The following is a 15,742-nucleotide window of genomic DNA, read 5'->3' as shown; positions in this document are numbered from 1 at the left end:
GAGTGTGGAAGAAGAAAAAAAAAAAAAAAAAAAAAAACCAAAAAAAAAAAAAAAAAAAAAAAAACCAAACAAAAAAACCATCCGGGGATATAAATGCCTTCTGCAAATACCAAACAGGCCGAGCAGAGGTGGCAGGCTGATTTCTTAGAACTGCAGGAGAAGCAGAGTTTAGTGTACAAATCCCGTTTCCTCACCCCTCCCACGTTTCAGATGGAGACCGGGGGAACCCCTGGGAGTGTGTCGGGCTTGTCCGTGTTTTTATTTCGAAGAATGCGGGGTGTTGGATGGACGCTGACCGTGACTTGTGTGTTGATGTCGTGCCACCGCGTCGCTGTTTTTGGGTGTCCTGTGGCAGGGCCAGCCTGGCCGTGGGTTCCCTTCGGAGCTGATCCCGCTGATCCCGAGCATCCCTGCGCCGCTCCCTGCCCAGAGCCCCCGCCATAAATGGCGGCAGTGGGGGGGGGGGGGGGGGGGGGGGGACGGTGTGCCGTCCGCGTGTGACGCGATGTTTTGTACTAATACAAAAATCTGCATTCCTCTGTGTCTCTGGCTGTGTCGTTTTACCGCCGCCTCATTTTGGGGGGATTTGGGGAAGTTTGGGGGGTTCGGGTTGAGCGGGAGACCCCCGTGAGGGGGGTTTACGACAGCGGGGGGGGGGGCGTTTTACGACGGCGGGCGGCGCTTTGCGGCGGCGCTTTGCGGCCTGAAGCCGCATCGCGGTGAGGGCGGCCGGGCAGCGGCTCCCGGAGCGCCCCGGGGCTGATGCAGAAAATCAACAGGAACGTGGTGCTGGCGCTCCTGTCGCTGACCAGCCTGGTTTTCCTGCTCTTCCAGCTGTGCTATTACAAGTTCTACCTGTCACAGAAGGTGAGAGAAGGGAGCGCGCTGCCCGGCGCCGGGGCTGCCTTTCGCTGCGCAGCGCGGTGTGGGCGTCAATCCCGCCCCCGGGATTCCCTGGAGCGGCTCCCAGCGCCTGAGGGGCGGGCGGGGAGCCCAGGCCGGTGTCCGGTGGCGGGGGTACAGTCGGGTTTGAGTTCCCAGCCTGGTATCCAAGTCACTGTGTCAGCCAGGGCCATCGGATTCCTCCCGGAGGGAATGATGCCCTCGCCAGCTTCCAGGGTTTCAACCCTCAGCTCTCGTTTCTCCGTGACTTTTATTGCCCCCGAAGTCGCAGCGAGCTCCGTCTGAGGGCTGTGCTGAAGGGAGGCAGCATCTGCTGGGTGCAGGTTTTCCAACGCTGCTCTGGCGGAGATAAATCCCAACTCTTTTTGCAGTCGGTTTTGTGACTCAGCGCTCCTAAAGTGCTGCATGTCACAGTTTAAATCCTGCTCTTATGCCTGGAATGCTGTTTGTGACTCTTTTTATACCTAACCTGGAATGATGAGGCGAGTGATTCTCTGCGACAGCAAAGGAAGTGGATGTTACTGTAAATTAAATCCTCTGGCGGTTCTTAGTTTACAGATGCAACTCTGATTCGACAAAGGAACTCCCTTTATTTTCACAGAAGAACCGTGCAGGTTTCAAAGCTCCCTGGCTTGTTTTTTGGCTTTTCTTTCCTTATTCAGTGCAGGCAGTGTCAGTGACAGCTGCTGCTGCAAACTTCCACTTCTTTCTCACCATTCCTGATTTTTAAACAACAACTGAAAAATTCTCCATGCTTTTGAAAAGCCAAAAGCCGAGCCAGGAGCTGCCTTGACTCTCTCACGTGAAAATGCTGTCCTTAAAATTGAATTGTCTAGGATTACACCTGGAAAGACAGAGGCACAGTGCCACTGTCCCTGCCTGACAGGGTTTGTCATCCTCCTATTTTACATTTGCTGGCATGTTGGCTTGGAAACCCGAGGCATCACCACTCAGTGCTTGCATGTTTGGAGGTCCCTGAGGCTTGGGTTGTCCTTCTAAATATATTTAAGCCACAGCAGTTTATGATTTCACATTCAGCACCGTAGCTGCGTGACCAGGGGCATAACCCCAGCCACAACCATGAAGGGGATAAATGCCCCTGAACGTCGTGTTAAAAGAACAAGGATTCAACTGAAACTTTGGGGGTTTTATCTTCTTTCTCCCTCCCCCTTCCCTTCTTTGTTGTTGTTGTTGTTGTTGTTGTTGTTTTTTATAGAATGGAGCAGCTTTTTCCAAGGCCAGAGGAAGCCAGTCAGGCCAAGACAGCACTAGATGGGTATGTACAGTGTCACTGGCTCATACAGCTCTTCCACAAGTCTCAGAACTCGCTTGGAACTGCAAACTCAGGGTCCGGCTCTCGCTCCTCACTGGGCACTCTCTGCTTTGAAGGATGAAAAGATACACTTTGTAACTTTACTCAGCAAAGAGAGTATCAAAACATCAGTGTAAAGTAAAACTGAGAAACAGTTACAGCTTCACAGCCTTTGCCAAGGCAGTGCTCGGATGTGTTGTTAAAGTTTCAGGAAGAAACACTTGTTCTTTCTGAGACACAAGTGTTGATCCAGGGTTTTGTATCCTTTCAGGCTGGGAGTTGAACAGATTGGCTGGTTTGCCATGCAGCTTCTTTGTTGTTCTGAGTGTCCTGGGTCACACAACCCTCCTTTGCCCACTCCAAGTGTTTCACCTGCTGGTCACTGTTCTGTTACCTGCTTGTGCTGGTGGTAAAGCTCTTCCCAAGCAGGAAAATGTCACATTTCAGCATTCACCAGCTGCTGCATTCCAGCCCTCATGACCAGTGCTGGGAGTGCTGTTAGGGGCTTGAAATGGGATATTTGTTGTGTCTTGCCTCAGGCTTGCAAGATTGAATGCAACCAAAAACAACCACCCTGGGGAATCATAAGGTCTCCTATCATATTTGTAGTTGGGATTTGTTTGGAAACAGTTTTACAGAAGACTTTTTGTTAACTGATCTCCCAGTGGAAAAACAGCACAGATGGTTAAGGAGAAGGATGTGCTGGGAGCTGGCTGCCTTTCGGTTTGGATGCAGCATGATAATGTTGCTAATTAGCAGAATGGCCATTTAAAGGCCTGGTTTCTGCTGAGCAACAGGGAAGGTGCTCTGGCTAAGAGCTGTCCCTGGAAAAAATCCAAACCAACTGCTCTGTGGACTGCTTGCTTGTGCCAGGAATGCCTTGCTATTCTTGGAGGTGACACCCCTTGGAGCTGCCTGCCAGGTGTGAGGTGTCACGGCCACAGGGGGCTTCCAGTCTGTGGGCAGAGCTGTCCTAAAGGTTTAACTTGCTCTTCTGAGATCATTAGTGATAAAGGATGTGCCGTGATCCTGCCACCTACTGCACTTCAGGCTTTCCTTAGAGTCCCTGCAGTGATGTGCCCAAAATGCTAAATTTGAACATGTTTCTCTTGGTGACTTAACATCAAGGCCATGTTTTTCTACCATTATTTATGGGGTTTTTTAAAACTTATTTAAGTTTCAGCTGAAAGCATCTGTTTTCCTGGAGTAGTTATGGATTGGGAAGGTGGATACTTTTGCACAGATTGTTTTTTTCCCTGTTCATCATTCTGGTGTGCCAGTTTTAGTCACAGAAGTAAAACAAGCACATCACTCACCTTTCAGCTTCGTGTAGCTAAATCACCATGAGGGTGGCCTTGCATGTCCCTATACCACGCAAGTAATGCTGCTGCCAAAACTCTGTTGTTGACCCATCCTATGCTCATGTTTTCACATCTCTCTGAAGCCAGAGCTTTAAAATCATTAAATGAAAATGTTACAGTTGAATAGGTTTAAGTGGCAGGGTGACTGTGGCTGCTGTAAGTGGTTTCTGTGTGCCATGGACACTTAAATGTGCTTGATTAATGTTCTCCACTGAATCAAGTTAATAACCCCTTGCATTAGGCACAGAATATTCTTGCTGCAGCTTTTTTACTGCCCTGGGTAGACCAGAATGCAAATTCTGTGTGGCACTTGCATCCTGCCTTCTCACTCAGCCTCACAACTGTTTGTGGAAGTGAAGTGTACACTCAGAGGATGTATTTTGGGAGATCTGATTTCCTTCTTTCAATGGGTTGGGGTTTCTTTCTGTCCAGGAGTTTTAATGCAAAGATGGTCTTTCTGTCCTCTGTCAAACAGCACGTGGTTAGGAAGTTCCTGGGATTGATATCCAGTCACAATATTCCAGTGTATTTGATAGATCCTTTGATTCTGGGATTGGTTGATAAAGACATTGAGCAGATCAGAAGCTCTCCTGATGGCCCCAGCCCAGAATGCAAATACTTCTGTGCTCCAAGAGACTTCACTACCTTTGCACTACTAGACAAAACATGGAAACATGATGTAAGTGCAGGTTTTCTGTTCACATTTGTGTATCTCAATGCATTCAGTTGTTCTTTGATGTTGTCACTTAATGCTTGCATGTGTGTATCTGAATTCATGTGGTGGTAATATTGTAGGCAGAGGAAACTTTGTTTGAAAGTAAGACTTGCCCATTTACCAGACTGGATACGTTAGGAGTAATTTATAGCTGAAACTTTTTAGAAGCTGTCTGCAATATTAAAAAAAAAACCACTGGTAGTCAGGGTCTATGCCAAAAGGAAAGAAAGAAGGTCTGTTAGAAAGGAAGGAGGAGAACCTGGAGTCTGTAATGTATGTGTTATAAATCTGGAGTTTGGGGGGACTTACCAAGAAGGAAATGCAGTTATTGATGTGACAATTACCATAGTCTATTATTTTACATTTCTTTTAACACATCCTTGTAATTAATACCATTTAACTTAACGTGTTGGTGACAGTTAGTGGTGTCTCTGCTTCTCTGTGGTGTCAGGACATTTTTAATGGCTGTGTTAGAAATAGAGGTGTAGCATGTGAGGAATGACAAATTTAAATCCAATATTATTTCATCAATTCAGTGTAGTCTGGGAATATTTATTAGATTAATTTCTACAGACTAAAGGTACTAATGGCAAACAGCTTTTTTTTTTTTTTTTTTCCTTTTTTTTTTTTTTAAATTAGAAAAAGCGAGAGACACTGGAATTTTTTTTTTTTTTAATTTTTTTCCTTTTTTTTTTTTTTAATTAGAAAAAGCGAGAGACACTGAAAGATCAGTGACTATTTCATTGAAAAACTTGAGTGAAGAAGGGGTGTCACTCTGGGCATGATCAGACAGCTGTTTTACCCATAGGTGTGAAGGAATTCCAGAAACTAAGAGTAAAGTTGTATGGCAGCACACTGAGATAAATCCATGTTCCCATTGCTTTGTGTGTCAGTGATAATTTCTGTATCATTCAGGGGAGAAGCTGATATGCTTACACAGAACATTTCAAGGGGGGATTTGAAAGGATCTTCAGATGCTGATTGATTTGTTTTATTTTTAAATCAGCCTGAATTTAATTCCTTTTGTTTGTAGAAATATGAAAACCTGTTACCTGAAAGCAGTGCTCAGTGTTTGGTGAGATTTTTTATTTGCCCCACAAAAGAAGGTTTTGGACTAATCATTTTTGTGTTAGTGGTGTTGTTATTCAAGGACTTAGGAGCACCAAATTTGGCAGAAGAACAGTTTTAGAGAATAGTTTGAGAGTGCAGAGTAGAGTGCTATGGCAAGGAGCAAACCTAATCCAAGCATGGCTTACAGCATTTATTTGTTGTTGTATTTTGTAGTTTGAAGGACAACATTTAAGATAAGGAAAGAAGGTGGTTGGAATTGCTTGTGACTACTGGTCTTCAAGCTCTTAGAGATTTTTCATTCATTTGTGCTTAAACGTGATTAAAAAATGAAATGGGGAATGGTGTGAGTTAGTAATAAGCATTTAGCTTCCAGTTTTGGTTTCTCTAATCTTTAACCTGCTCTCCCTCCTCTCTTCCTCATTTTCAGGTGGGTCTTTTTAGAACTGCTGAGAAGATGGGGTTCCAGTGGCTAAAGATTATAAACAAGGACCCCCGCTTGGATGGGATGGATGACCTGTCTGGGATGGAAATTCCCTTGCACTACATATTCAAACTGGCATCCCATGCCATTCACCTGGTGGTCTTCTATGAGAGGAGTGGCAATTTCCTGTGGCACGGACCCCTGAGACTCAAGCAACACATGGACAGAAAGTTTGTGCCTTTCCGGAAGCTCCACTTCGGTCGCTACCCTGGGGCCTATGAAAAGTGAGCTCACAACAGGGCAAGGAAAAAGCCATCATGGCACTCCCAAAATTACTTCCTCTGTGTGTAAAACTGCTCTCTTTCCTGTAGTCAGGTTCTAAAATTCAGCTCAGGTATGGGTCAGACCCCAAAGTGTAGGCTTTGAGAGCATAGTTTCTGAGAAAATGAGAAGATATTGAGACATTTCACACATCAAAATAAATCTGTTTAAATTTTTCCATTAACTTAACCCTGTTCTTTTGTCCTTTTAAAACATGGAATCTATATCAGTTATGTGCCTAGATGTTTGAAGTAAACTGTGTAAGCTGTTAAATAATCCTACTTCAATCATTATGAACGCTGAATAGTTTTTAATTTTTAAAAGCAAATAGCTTCAAAGTTCAGTGTAAAATTTGATTCTTAAGTGCATCCCATACTTAGACAACCAAATAGCCTGAATTTTAAGATGCACTGAACAACATCTCTGAACAAATTCAAGTCAAGAGTCAGTAAAGGAATCAGTGATCTGAAAAACCAACTTGGGTTTGGAGGTGTAGGAATTATTTTTAAACAAAGTTTTGAAATGTGTGGGGAATTTCATGAAGCTCTTGTCGCCTTTTTCATTTATAATTGGTTTTGGCTGTATTTGGACAGAGGAATCACTGCCAGTAGTGCATTGCATTGAGATTACAACCTGAGTTAAAGGATAAAGTGCCATTTGGTTTGTAATGGAATTAAATAGGTTAATATATTATCTCTCTTTCCATGCAGGCCAGAACTTCTGCTTGTTTCCATTGATGACTTAAAAGTTCAAATTCCAAAAAATCCATCCATTTTTCTAGAGGAGATGTCCCACTCTAGATTTCTTGAATGTAGGTACAGAGAAGCTCGGGCTTTTTTTCAGGTTAGTGGTAACTGTGTGGTGTCTCTGAGATGAAATGTGTGTTTTCACTGATTGACCCAAACCTAAGAACAGTTCGCTGTTTTTTTGACCTAAATGGGACTGTTCACAAAGCTAAACACAACACTTGATTCTCATTCCCCCGATCTTAATAAGTGCTAATCAAATTAAAACTTTACCTGAAGGTCATGGCCTTTTTTGTTTTTTTTTTTTTACTTGTGAGCACATTTTTTTCCAAGAGGGAACCAACATATCCATGGTTCTAACACAATTTTACCATTAAATGGATCTTATGTAAATAAAACTAACTTATTTTATTAGACACACAAATAAATCTTGTGTATCTTCATGGCTGAAAACTTTCCTTATGGCAGTCCTCAAAGTTTTGAGAAGTGTTTAATTTTATGTTTTTTGAATCTTGTCCTGCAGTTCCATGTTCCTCATTTGTCTTATCTTAAATGGTCACATTCCAAAGTGACTGATTTAATTGCTCTGACTGTGTAAGCTAATGTTTTCACCACTATTCAAAGCATTATTTTTAGAATTTTACGACTTGATTTAGCAGATAGAAATGTCTCTGCTTCAGTTTGGGGGGCATGTTGTCCTAACTTGGAAAGGACATGAGTTATAAAGTGATAAAGAATTCACAGTTAAGACTACAGAATCAGAGTCAGACCACTGAATCTGAGCCATCTCTGAGTTCATGGAAGGGGGAAAAAGGGCACTGGAGGCTCCAGTCTTCAGTCATTCAGGTGCTGGAGAAAGGGAGGACCACTCCTGTTCACTCTAGTGGGCTGTAGATCCTTATTTGCCTAGCAGGAGGGTCACAAGGGCATCCATGTGATGTCCCTTCACGTGTGGAAGACAGAAAAAATATAATCTATTTCAGCTTCCAGGCAGAAATCACCACAGGCAGAGAAAATGTGCCCCTAAATGTTTATTGAACTTTGCTGGAGCTTTAACACTGAGACAAGCTGCTGGCACCTGTTTTGGAAAGTTCATTTTGGCTGCTTGTTGCCCAAGAGCTCTTAAAGAAATCCATCACAAAACCGAGTGGTTTTTCCTTTGTTGGAATTGGTAATGTTTGCTCAGCCTCCCCTGTTGGTTTTGGCTTTGCACGGACGGCAGATCTTGCCACTGTTCTGTCTGGAAGATTTTTGGGTTCACACTTTCTCCTTGGCAGTTCTCCTTAAAACTCAACACCCAATTCTGACACTTGGTGGCGCCAAATAAATTAATCATGGAGTTCTGGAGGTTGGAAAAGCCTTGGTGTGCTGGCAAGGGCTGATTCTGTCCCTGTGTTCTCCTTGAACTACAGGAATTGCTGCCAAGTGCTGAGAATCATTGTCTAATACATATTTTCTTATTGTAGTCTACTGTGAATTTTCATTCTGATGGTTAGGAGAAAAAGAAAGGTTGATGATTCAGAGTTTTAATTTCCACTTGTCATTCCAGTGCATGTTTTGAACATGGACTGTGTATGTAAGAACAGATATTTGCCCAGGTGTTAAGTAAATTTTTTAAGGTCATTTCTCCCTAGGATGGTGAAAAAATGAAGGCACAAGTTTGCTTTCTGACAGTAACTTGCTTACTCTTGCCTTCCAGCTGTATCCTGATGATGCCTCTCTTGATGCAGTGGAATTCAGGAAAAAGGCAAAATCTTTGCTTCATCTGGCTGCCCTGACACTGAATAACTTGGGAGTGAAGTTCTGGCTGAGCAGTGGAACATGTCTTGGTAAAAATTTGTTTTGTGTTGCATTTTTAAACTCACCTGAAACTTTAAACACTTGATCTTCCATTGCTTGTGATGTCAGCAGAGGCGAAAAGTACTGGTTTGGAAGGTAATGACTGTATTGTAATAGTCCTTTTTTCTCCTGAAAATAAGCTTTTTCTTTAGAAACCTGAGCAGCAGAGATGCTGGGCAAATTTCTGGTGAAGCATTTAGTGTTTTTAGCAGTTACCTGTGTTGTGTTCATCCCTGCTAGGAAGTAATCAACAGTTCCCTAATTTGTGTGACTTGGAATTCACTAAAGTGCCAGTTGGAAAATGCAGTGATGAGCACATTGTTCTGCTGTCCAAGTACATTCTAACCCTGTTTTTTTTCCCATGCAATTAGATGCTTTTCACTGACTTCTAAAATACAGTTTACATTAATTTATTTTCTTTCAAAACAAACATTTAATAAAATTAAAGTAGGTAATGCAAGTTTTCAGTTCTGCTGAAGGTACAAGTGTCTTATCACTGGTGAGGATTCTTTTGTTTCTGAAACACTTAGTGAAAACTCATGTGTTCACATTTGCCTTGTATTTATTTAATGGTAGGGAATATAATTTTCTGAATGAACAGTTACTAAAAGATGCCTTAATGAAACAGACAAAAGGATGTCCCACTTTGTGTCTTTCTCCTTTCAGTGGTGATTGAAAGTTGATTAACGTCTTGGATGCAGTATAAAACAATAGTTGCAAATCAGAAGCACAGCTGTGGCCCTGTAGCTGTTAACTGCTGATTAGATTTGGACTCACATAAAGAATTTAATTTTTTTTTTACAAGTGCATTACAAATGCATAGGAAACTGAAGATACATTATCTTTGTTTTCTCTTGCATTCTTGGTTTTCTGAAGGGAGAGAGATGACTACAAGTGCAGTAATACTTGTTTCTTTTGGTGTGGTTCATCCCATACTAAAAAAAGGCAGAAGTCTTGTTTTATGGCCTCAAAAGTCAAAGACTTTTGCCTGGTGATCTAAGGAGAGTTCATTTTTTTGTTGCTTTATTTTTATTAAATTCACATTCCTGAATTAACTAGTTTGGGATTTTCTGCTTTATTTTCTTCCTCCTCAGGCTGGTATAGGCAGTGCAATGTCATTCCTCACAGCAAGGATGTGGATTTGGGAATCTTTATAAGGGACTACAAAGCAGATATCATTCCAGCCTTTCAGAAAGCAGGGTTGCCACTGAAGCACAAATTTGGCAAGGTATATAGAAAATGAACATTTTACTTCATGTATGTGTTTCTGTAGATTTGTAACTTTGACTTCAGTTGAAGAAATGTTTAATATTAAAAATAATGCAGAGTGCTGTGTTTTCTTCAGTTAGAATAGAGGTATGTCTGTACATCTGATGGAAATTAATTTGTTTTCTGCTGACATGTATTTGTATTTTTATGTGTACATACAGTGTGTATTTTTGTCTTTCAGGTGGAAGACAGCTTGGAACTCTCTTTTCAGGGAGAAGATGATGTGAAACTTGATATTTTTTTCTTCTATGAAGAGGATGACCACATATGGAATGGAGGAACTCAGGCCAAATCGGGCAAGAAATTTAAGTAAGAACTGGGTTTGTACCACTAGTAGGAAAGAAATTGAACAAGATAGTGTTTACTGATGGCATTTTGTGTGCTGTTGCCTGGCAAAGCCTGTGCTTTTTGTGGAAATGTGGATGTCAGAGGGGAATCAGTGGAGATTCTGCAATCTGAGACCAGTGAAGCAGAGAGAGAACAGTCCTGTGTCTTACTAGAGAGTAAATGTCAGATCTCTTGTGAAATCAAAAGCAGGGCTGGCATATCATATATCAAGCAGATCTTATCTGACTGTGACAGGCCCCCAGTTACATAAACACCCAAGATGAGAAAAATCTCTAAAACAGTGTTTATTGCACAGTCTAATTTTGTAGTAGAACATTAATCCTTAGGCATCTGTCTTGATGAGGAAGTATTATGGCAAAAAGCCTTAACTCTCCTTGCACAGAAAAGCCCACAATTTTGGATTTTGAGGTAGCAATTTGGAATACGGGTTGTGACAGCAACACAGACAGTTCCATAAGGCCTTACTGCTCATGTTCTCAAAATGGAATTTTGAATAGGATCCCATGTTTCTTGTTTCACATCTTTCAGTATTATATCAGCAACAATTTAATGATTTAATGATTTAATCCAAATCAATTTAGCAAACTGAATGTAGATTTTTGATAATTAGATTTATTTCTTTCAATCACATACCTTCACTCAGTAGGCGATTGCTGCAGACTAGTTGAAAACCTTGTAGGCTTCATAGGATTTCATTATCTTTCATATTTTGCCTGAAATGTATTTTTTTTATTTAGTGAGCACTGTCATCCAGTTGGAGATAATGTCCAAATCCTTGTCTTAGTTATCTTTGTTCTGAAGTGATAAATAAAAACTGGGAAAGATATTTTGATAACCGGCTTCAATAGGCACATTTAGAAATAGAAAAAAGAAAGAGCTCTTGGAATATCCCCACAGAAAATGTGCTGTGTAGCAAAGTATTTTTTTTTTTTTAGAAAACAGCAGCAGTTCCAGTTTTCATGTGTGATGCATTCTGAAAAGCAAGCTGGCCAATAAATTCCTTTCCTCCTCTTTGTGCTCTTGTTGCATCTACATTGCAGTAGCTGTTTCCATGCCAGTGGAGCTGACACTGCTCCTTCAAAATTCCATCAAACCTTGGATACTTCAGAGATGTTTTTCCCCTAGTTTTTTAATAATGACTGGCCCAAGACATGAGAATAGGGGATCAATGTGACTCTGTGCTGCACTCCAACTTTTGTATTCTTGGGTATTACAGCTCGTTTGGAGCTCCATCTTCCCCAAAACTCTCCTTTTCTTGTAGCCTTGTACTTATTTTTGGTGGTAGCTTGTTAAAAGTTCCAAATGTAGCTTTCTAGTTCAGTAGTAACTTTGCTTAGGCATAGCATCATAAGGAAGCCAAGCCTCTAATTCTGAGCTGGTGTTTCTTAGTTTAAAACACACAGAAAAGGACCAGGAAAACTTCTTGTTTACCACCATAAAGGCCCTGAGCCATGTCAGAACTGTAGCTGTTCAGAATCCTTAGCCAAGTAATTCCAGTCGTGTGTTATTCCAATTGCATCCTCAAAAAGAGAAAAGAGACACAGCTTTTGTTACTGTGAGATGTGAGACCACTTGGAATGCTTAATCTGACTATGTGCTACACCAGAATGACCCTCAGTTTTGCTTAAACCCTGTCAGAGTTTTGGAGGAAGGCAAAAGTGAGGAGGTCAGTCAGAAGAGAAGTGATTGTTTGCTCATGCTGAATCCTAAATCTACTCTAACAATTTTAAAGAAATTGTAGTGTCAGAAGAGATGTTGTTAGCTACTGGGTCATCACAGAGAAGGGTAGAAGTTATTTTCTAAGATTAAAACTGAAAGGTAGAAGGTGTTTTCTTCAGAAAGCTAAATTTTTGCACAGGCATACTTTCTACATCTAAATTAGAGGGTGGAGAGCTAGAGCATTTCTCATTGAGTCCCCAAAATATTTCTCACAGTCATTTTTAGCCTCTGTTTCCTTGGAGAGCTGGTTTCTAACCCTCACAGTCTGGCTCTGTGGTTTGCTTTTCCATGTGCAGAAACACTTCCTCACCATTCCCGACACCTGCATGTGCATCCTCCTGATACTGTCTGGGAGTTGCAGCAACTGAGGCTTCTTCTACTTTGTTTGCAAATTTAATATTGGACAGTTGCAATCTCCAGCAGGGAATCTACAAAAACTGAGTCTGGGAATCAAATCCATCCTGTTTGCTTTAGTCCTTAAAGTGAGCTAATTCTGTACGTTTTTCACAAAGAGGACTTTGTGTAAGAGTTTAGTTCAATCAGCAGCCTCTGGATTCACATCCAAAAAATGCTTGATCATTTTGTTCTTTCCCTCCACTTAAGGCACAAAGCACAATTGTTTTAGTTTCTCATATTGTTTGCTGAGAGCTTAGAAATGAAATTAACCTACATGCTTGCAAGAAGATGGAGGGGGCAGTTCTAGTTCATCATACAAATGTACAAACCTTTTTTAAAAGGACAGAGTGCTTATGGTTTCATTTTAACCTGTGAAAAAGAATTTTAAGATCACTTATTTTAAAAATTATTTTTGTGTGGAAGTCTTCAGAACTTCAGAAGTGGGAGTGATCCTCTGCAGGAATAGTGGGTAGACTTTGGTGTTGTTTGACACCTCGACTCTGACACTTGATAGGATGTATTTCTGGTCAAGCTGTGACATTTACCTGTGAACTGCCACTGCTGTAAGCATGCAGTGCTTTCTAAAAAGGGTAACTACTAAATCCCATTTGTAACAGGCAAAGCAGAGGCAGGGACGAACCTATAGGTGGCAGAATGATGTGGATACAAGCAACAAAAGAATTAGGAATGCTCCTTCCTAAGCACATGAAGCAAATGTTCACCAGTTACTGTTGATAACACCCTTGTCCAGTGTGTAAGAGAAAAAAACAGTATAAATGTAACACAGTCACTTGCTGCAGTTGCTTGCTCTCTCCTTGAACTTACTCAGAGGTACATTCTAGCCTTTTGCCAGTAACCATACCCTTTTGTTCTGGCATAGGTATCTCTTTCCCAAGTTTACTCTGTGCTGGACTGAATTTGTGGAACTCAAGGTCCACGTGCCCTGTGAAACCCTGCACTACGTGGAGGCCAACTACGGCCCGGAGTGGAAGGTGCCTGTGAAGACGTGGGACTGGAAGAGCTCACCCTTCAACGTGCAGGACAACGGAGTCTGGCCTATTGATGAGTGGGACAATGTCATCCAAATCTACTGACCCCTGTCTGCTGACAGAGCTGTCCCCAGAACTGTCAGTTTGTGATCTCCCAGTGCCCAAAGGCATCGACATCTGTTTCCTTTGCCCCACGTGTTTCCTAAGGAGGCATTTTCCTCCCTTTGCTTAACAGGTGTTTTCTTCACCTTCACTGTGCTTTTTCCACGTGGTTAAAGGAGAAGATGAAAAGCAACTGGAGGGAAGGGAAGCTGAAAGAAAAGCTGCGCAAAAGGAGTAGAGAGGACTGCAGTGGACTTATGAGCAGTTGACTACTTAAATGTAAACAGTGGCCAGGTGACTTTGACATTCCTGGGATCATCAAAACCTTCAGACTGTTCAGTTCTCAAGCTTGAGGGAAGGTTAGGATGGGAAAATCTCAGAGAAGTTCCTCTTTTTTCAAAGGAGATGTGTGACCTTTTAACTTCAAAACACCAGAGTTAAGAGTAGGTCAGATGTGCTTGATTTGAGACTGGTACATCCCTACCACAAGCAACGGGTTGCTCTTGGGAGTGGAATGTTTCTGTGGCACAGAACCTGTGTGACCACCTGCTTTACATCCAGGAGGTATGTGGTAATGGTGTAACACTAAGTGAATGGAAGGAGAAACATTGACATTGAACATTTTTCAATTTGTCCTTCTTTAAGAATGTGAAGATGCATGCTGCTGGGCTGGCTTCCCCATGAAAAGAAATAAAATTCTGGTTTTAATGTCCCAGTCCTTGTGTTGTCCCTGTAAAACGTTTTACTGGTTTTTAGCAAATTACAGCTATCCCTGCTTTCCTGTAAGTTGATAGAAATGGGGGTTATTCACAGTTTTCTGTTCCACAGAACTCTTTAAGGGAAAGGAGAAATGTGTACAAATACCAACTGTTCCATCAAATTTGCATCAGCAATCCTGCCAGTCCTCTCAGTTTCAGTTTCTCCTGCCACTGAAAACTGGAGTAAATTTTCAGCTTCTGGCAACAACTTGTCAGGCTGGCTCTTCAATTGGATGGTAACTTTGCTCTGCCTGGTTAAGAAGAGAGAGATGTAAAATCCTGCTAACACCATTCACTTGATAAAGTAACCATGACATTATAAGGGATAATTTCTCAGGTACAGTTTTTTTGTACTTTTTCCTTAAAATGGAAAAAAAAAGGTGAGTGTCCTTGTGGTTTCCATGTTCTTAACTCTGTTGTCCTGAACTTCTTGGTGTAATAACATGCAGTAAGTCTGCGAGTTTCTTACATGTGGTAAATGTTTAAGAGCGAAAGAAAAGATGCTCTCAGAAAATTATAATCTGTCAAATTTTTGACTTTGTAGATGAAAAGACTAATGAAAAAAAAATGCATGTCCCTGAAAGGGAGGATGTCTTGAATGGTTGATTATACCTGTATGGTATTCTTCAGGTTAAAATGTTTTCACTTCAGAAGATACATGTGTATATTTAACACTGATTAAAAGGAGAGTCTAATTTGCAACTTGAGATGCTGTTTCATCCTTTGTTTTGTCATCTTGGGCAGCGTTTAACACACTTCATTGCAGTTACCGTGACATAGTGCATAGAGGAAAATCCTGACATGTTTCTTACTCTGCTTATTGACTGGCTGTCTGAGCATTTATTTTTTAATAAAGATACTTGGATAAAATAAAGATACTTGGAATAAAGCAGATGCCCACATGTAGGAGAAAGAATCCTTCAGCTGCACAGAGATTGCACATTGCACATCTCCTGTCACTCTCTTGCTTGGATGTAAATTGGGTGCCCAGGAGTGGTGTGAACGTCATGGAACTGCTGCTCTTTGAGGGCACATCATGAGGCTGAAGCCTTGGCATTCCCACAGAAACAGCCAGATTGAGGTGTGCTTCCGCTTGGGTTCTCCTGAAATGGATTCTTAATTCTGGGTTATCTTCTTAACTTGCTAACTGCCTTCATTTTGGAAGTGCTCTGGAGAGGAGGGCAATTCCTAAATTCTCTTAATGGTCTTCAGCAGCCACATGTGAAGTCCCTTGGCTTCCTGTAGCAAACAAGGTTCTTCATGTTATTTATGTGCAGCTGTTAAAGACAGAAAAGTGATCAAAGCTCCAGAATAACAGCAAGGAAAGACTTAAGAAATAGCACTGCCTGAAGAAAAGGGACCATAAAAGGCCATTTTCAAAAGCCATAAAAGATGGTTACAAGAAAAGGAAGGGATGCTCCTTTCTGTGGGTGCTAGGAAATAGAAGTAAATGGGAGGAATGCAAATTGATC

General features: G+C 41.6%; 1 protein-coding gene across 1 annotated transcript; it reads left to right on the top strand.

The window, feature by feature from the left end:
* The first annotated feature begins 673 nt into the window (after positions 1-673).
* FKTN (fukutin) lies at positions 674-14,977 on the top strand. Its single transcript, XM_041396944.1, has 9 exons — positions 674-867; positions 2,120-2,179; positions 4,052-4,255; positions 5,790-6,067; positions 6,815-6,947; positions 8,550-8,679; positions 9,784-9,917; positions 10,140-10,267; positions 13,302-14,977. The coding sequence occupies exons 1-9, from the start codon at positions 763-765 to the stop codon at positions 13,513-13,515; spliced, it is 1,386 nt and encodes a 461-aa protein (XP_041252878.1). The 5' UTR covers positions 674-762; the 3' UTR covers positions 13,516-14,977.
* Positions 14,978-15,742: the final 765 nt, after the last annotated feature.

This window comes from Onychostruthus taczanowskii, unplaced genomic scaffold (assembly GCF_017590055.1).
Source record: "Onychostruthus taczanowskii isolate IOZ18803 unplaced genomic scaffold, ASM1759005v1 scaffold132, whole genome shotgun sequence".
NCBI lineage: Eukaryota > Metazoa > Chordata > Aves > Passeriformes > Passeridae > Onychostruthus > Onychostruthus taczanowskii.
Note: the sequence above shows the minus strand (reverse complement) of the source record. Positions and strands in the feature narration are given on the sequence as shown.

Bases quoted from the DNA above. Each gene is read 5' to 3' on its own strand.
- FKTN (XM_041396944.1), top strand. From the start codon at position 763: ATGCAGAAAATCAACAGGAACGTGGTGCTGGCGCTCCTGTCGCTGACC. The intron at 2,180-4,051 runs GTATGTACAGTG...TCTGTCAAACAG, and splicing joins GCCAAGACAGCACTAGATGG to CACGTGGTTAGGAAGTTCCT. The intron at 9,918-10,139 runs GTATATAGAAAA...TTTGTCTTTCAG, and splicing joins TGAAGCACAAATTTGGCAAG to GTGGAAGACAGCTTGGAACT.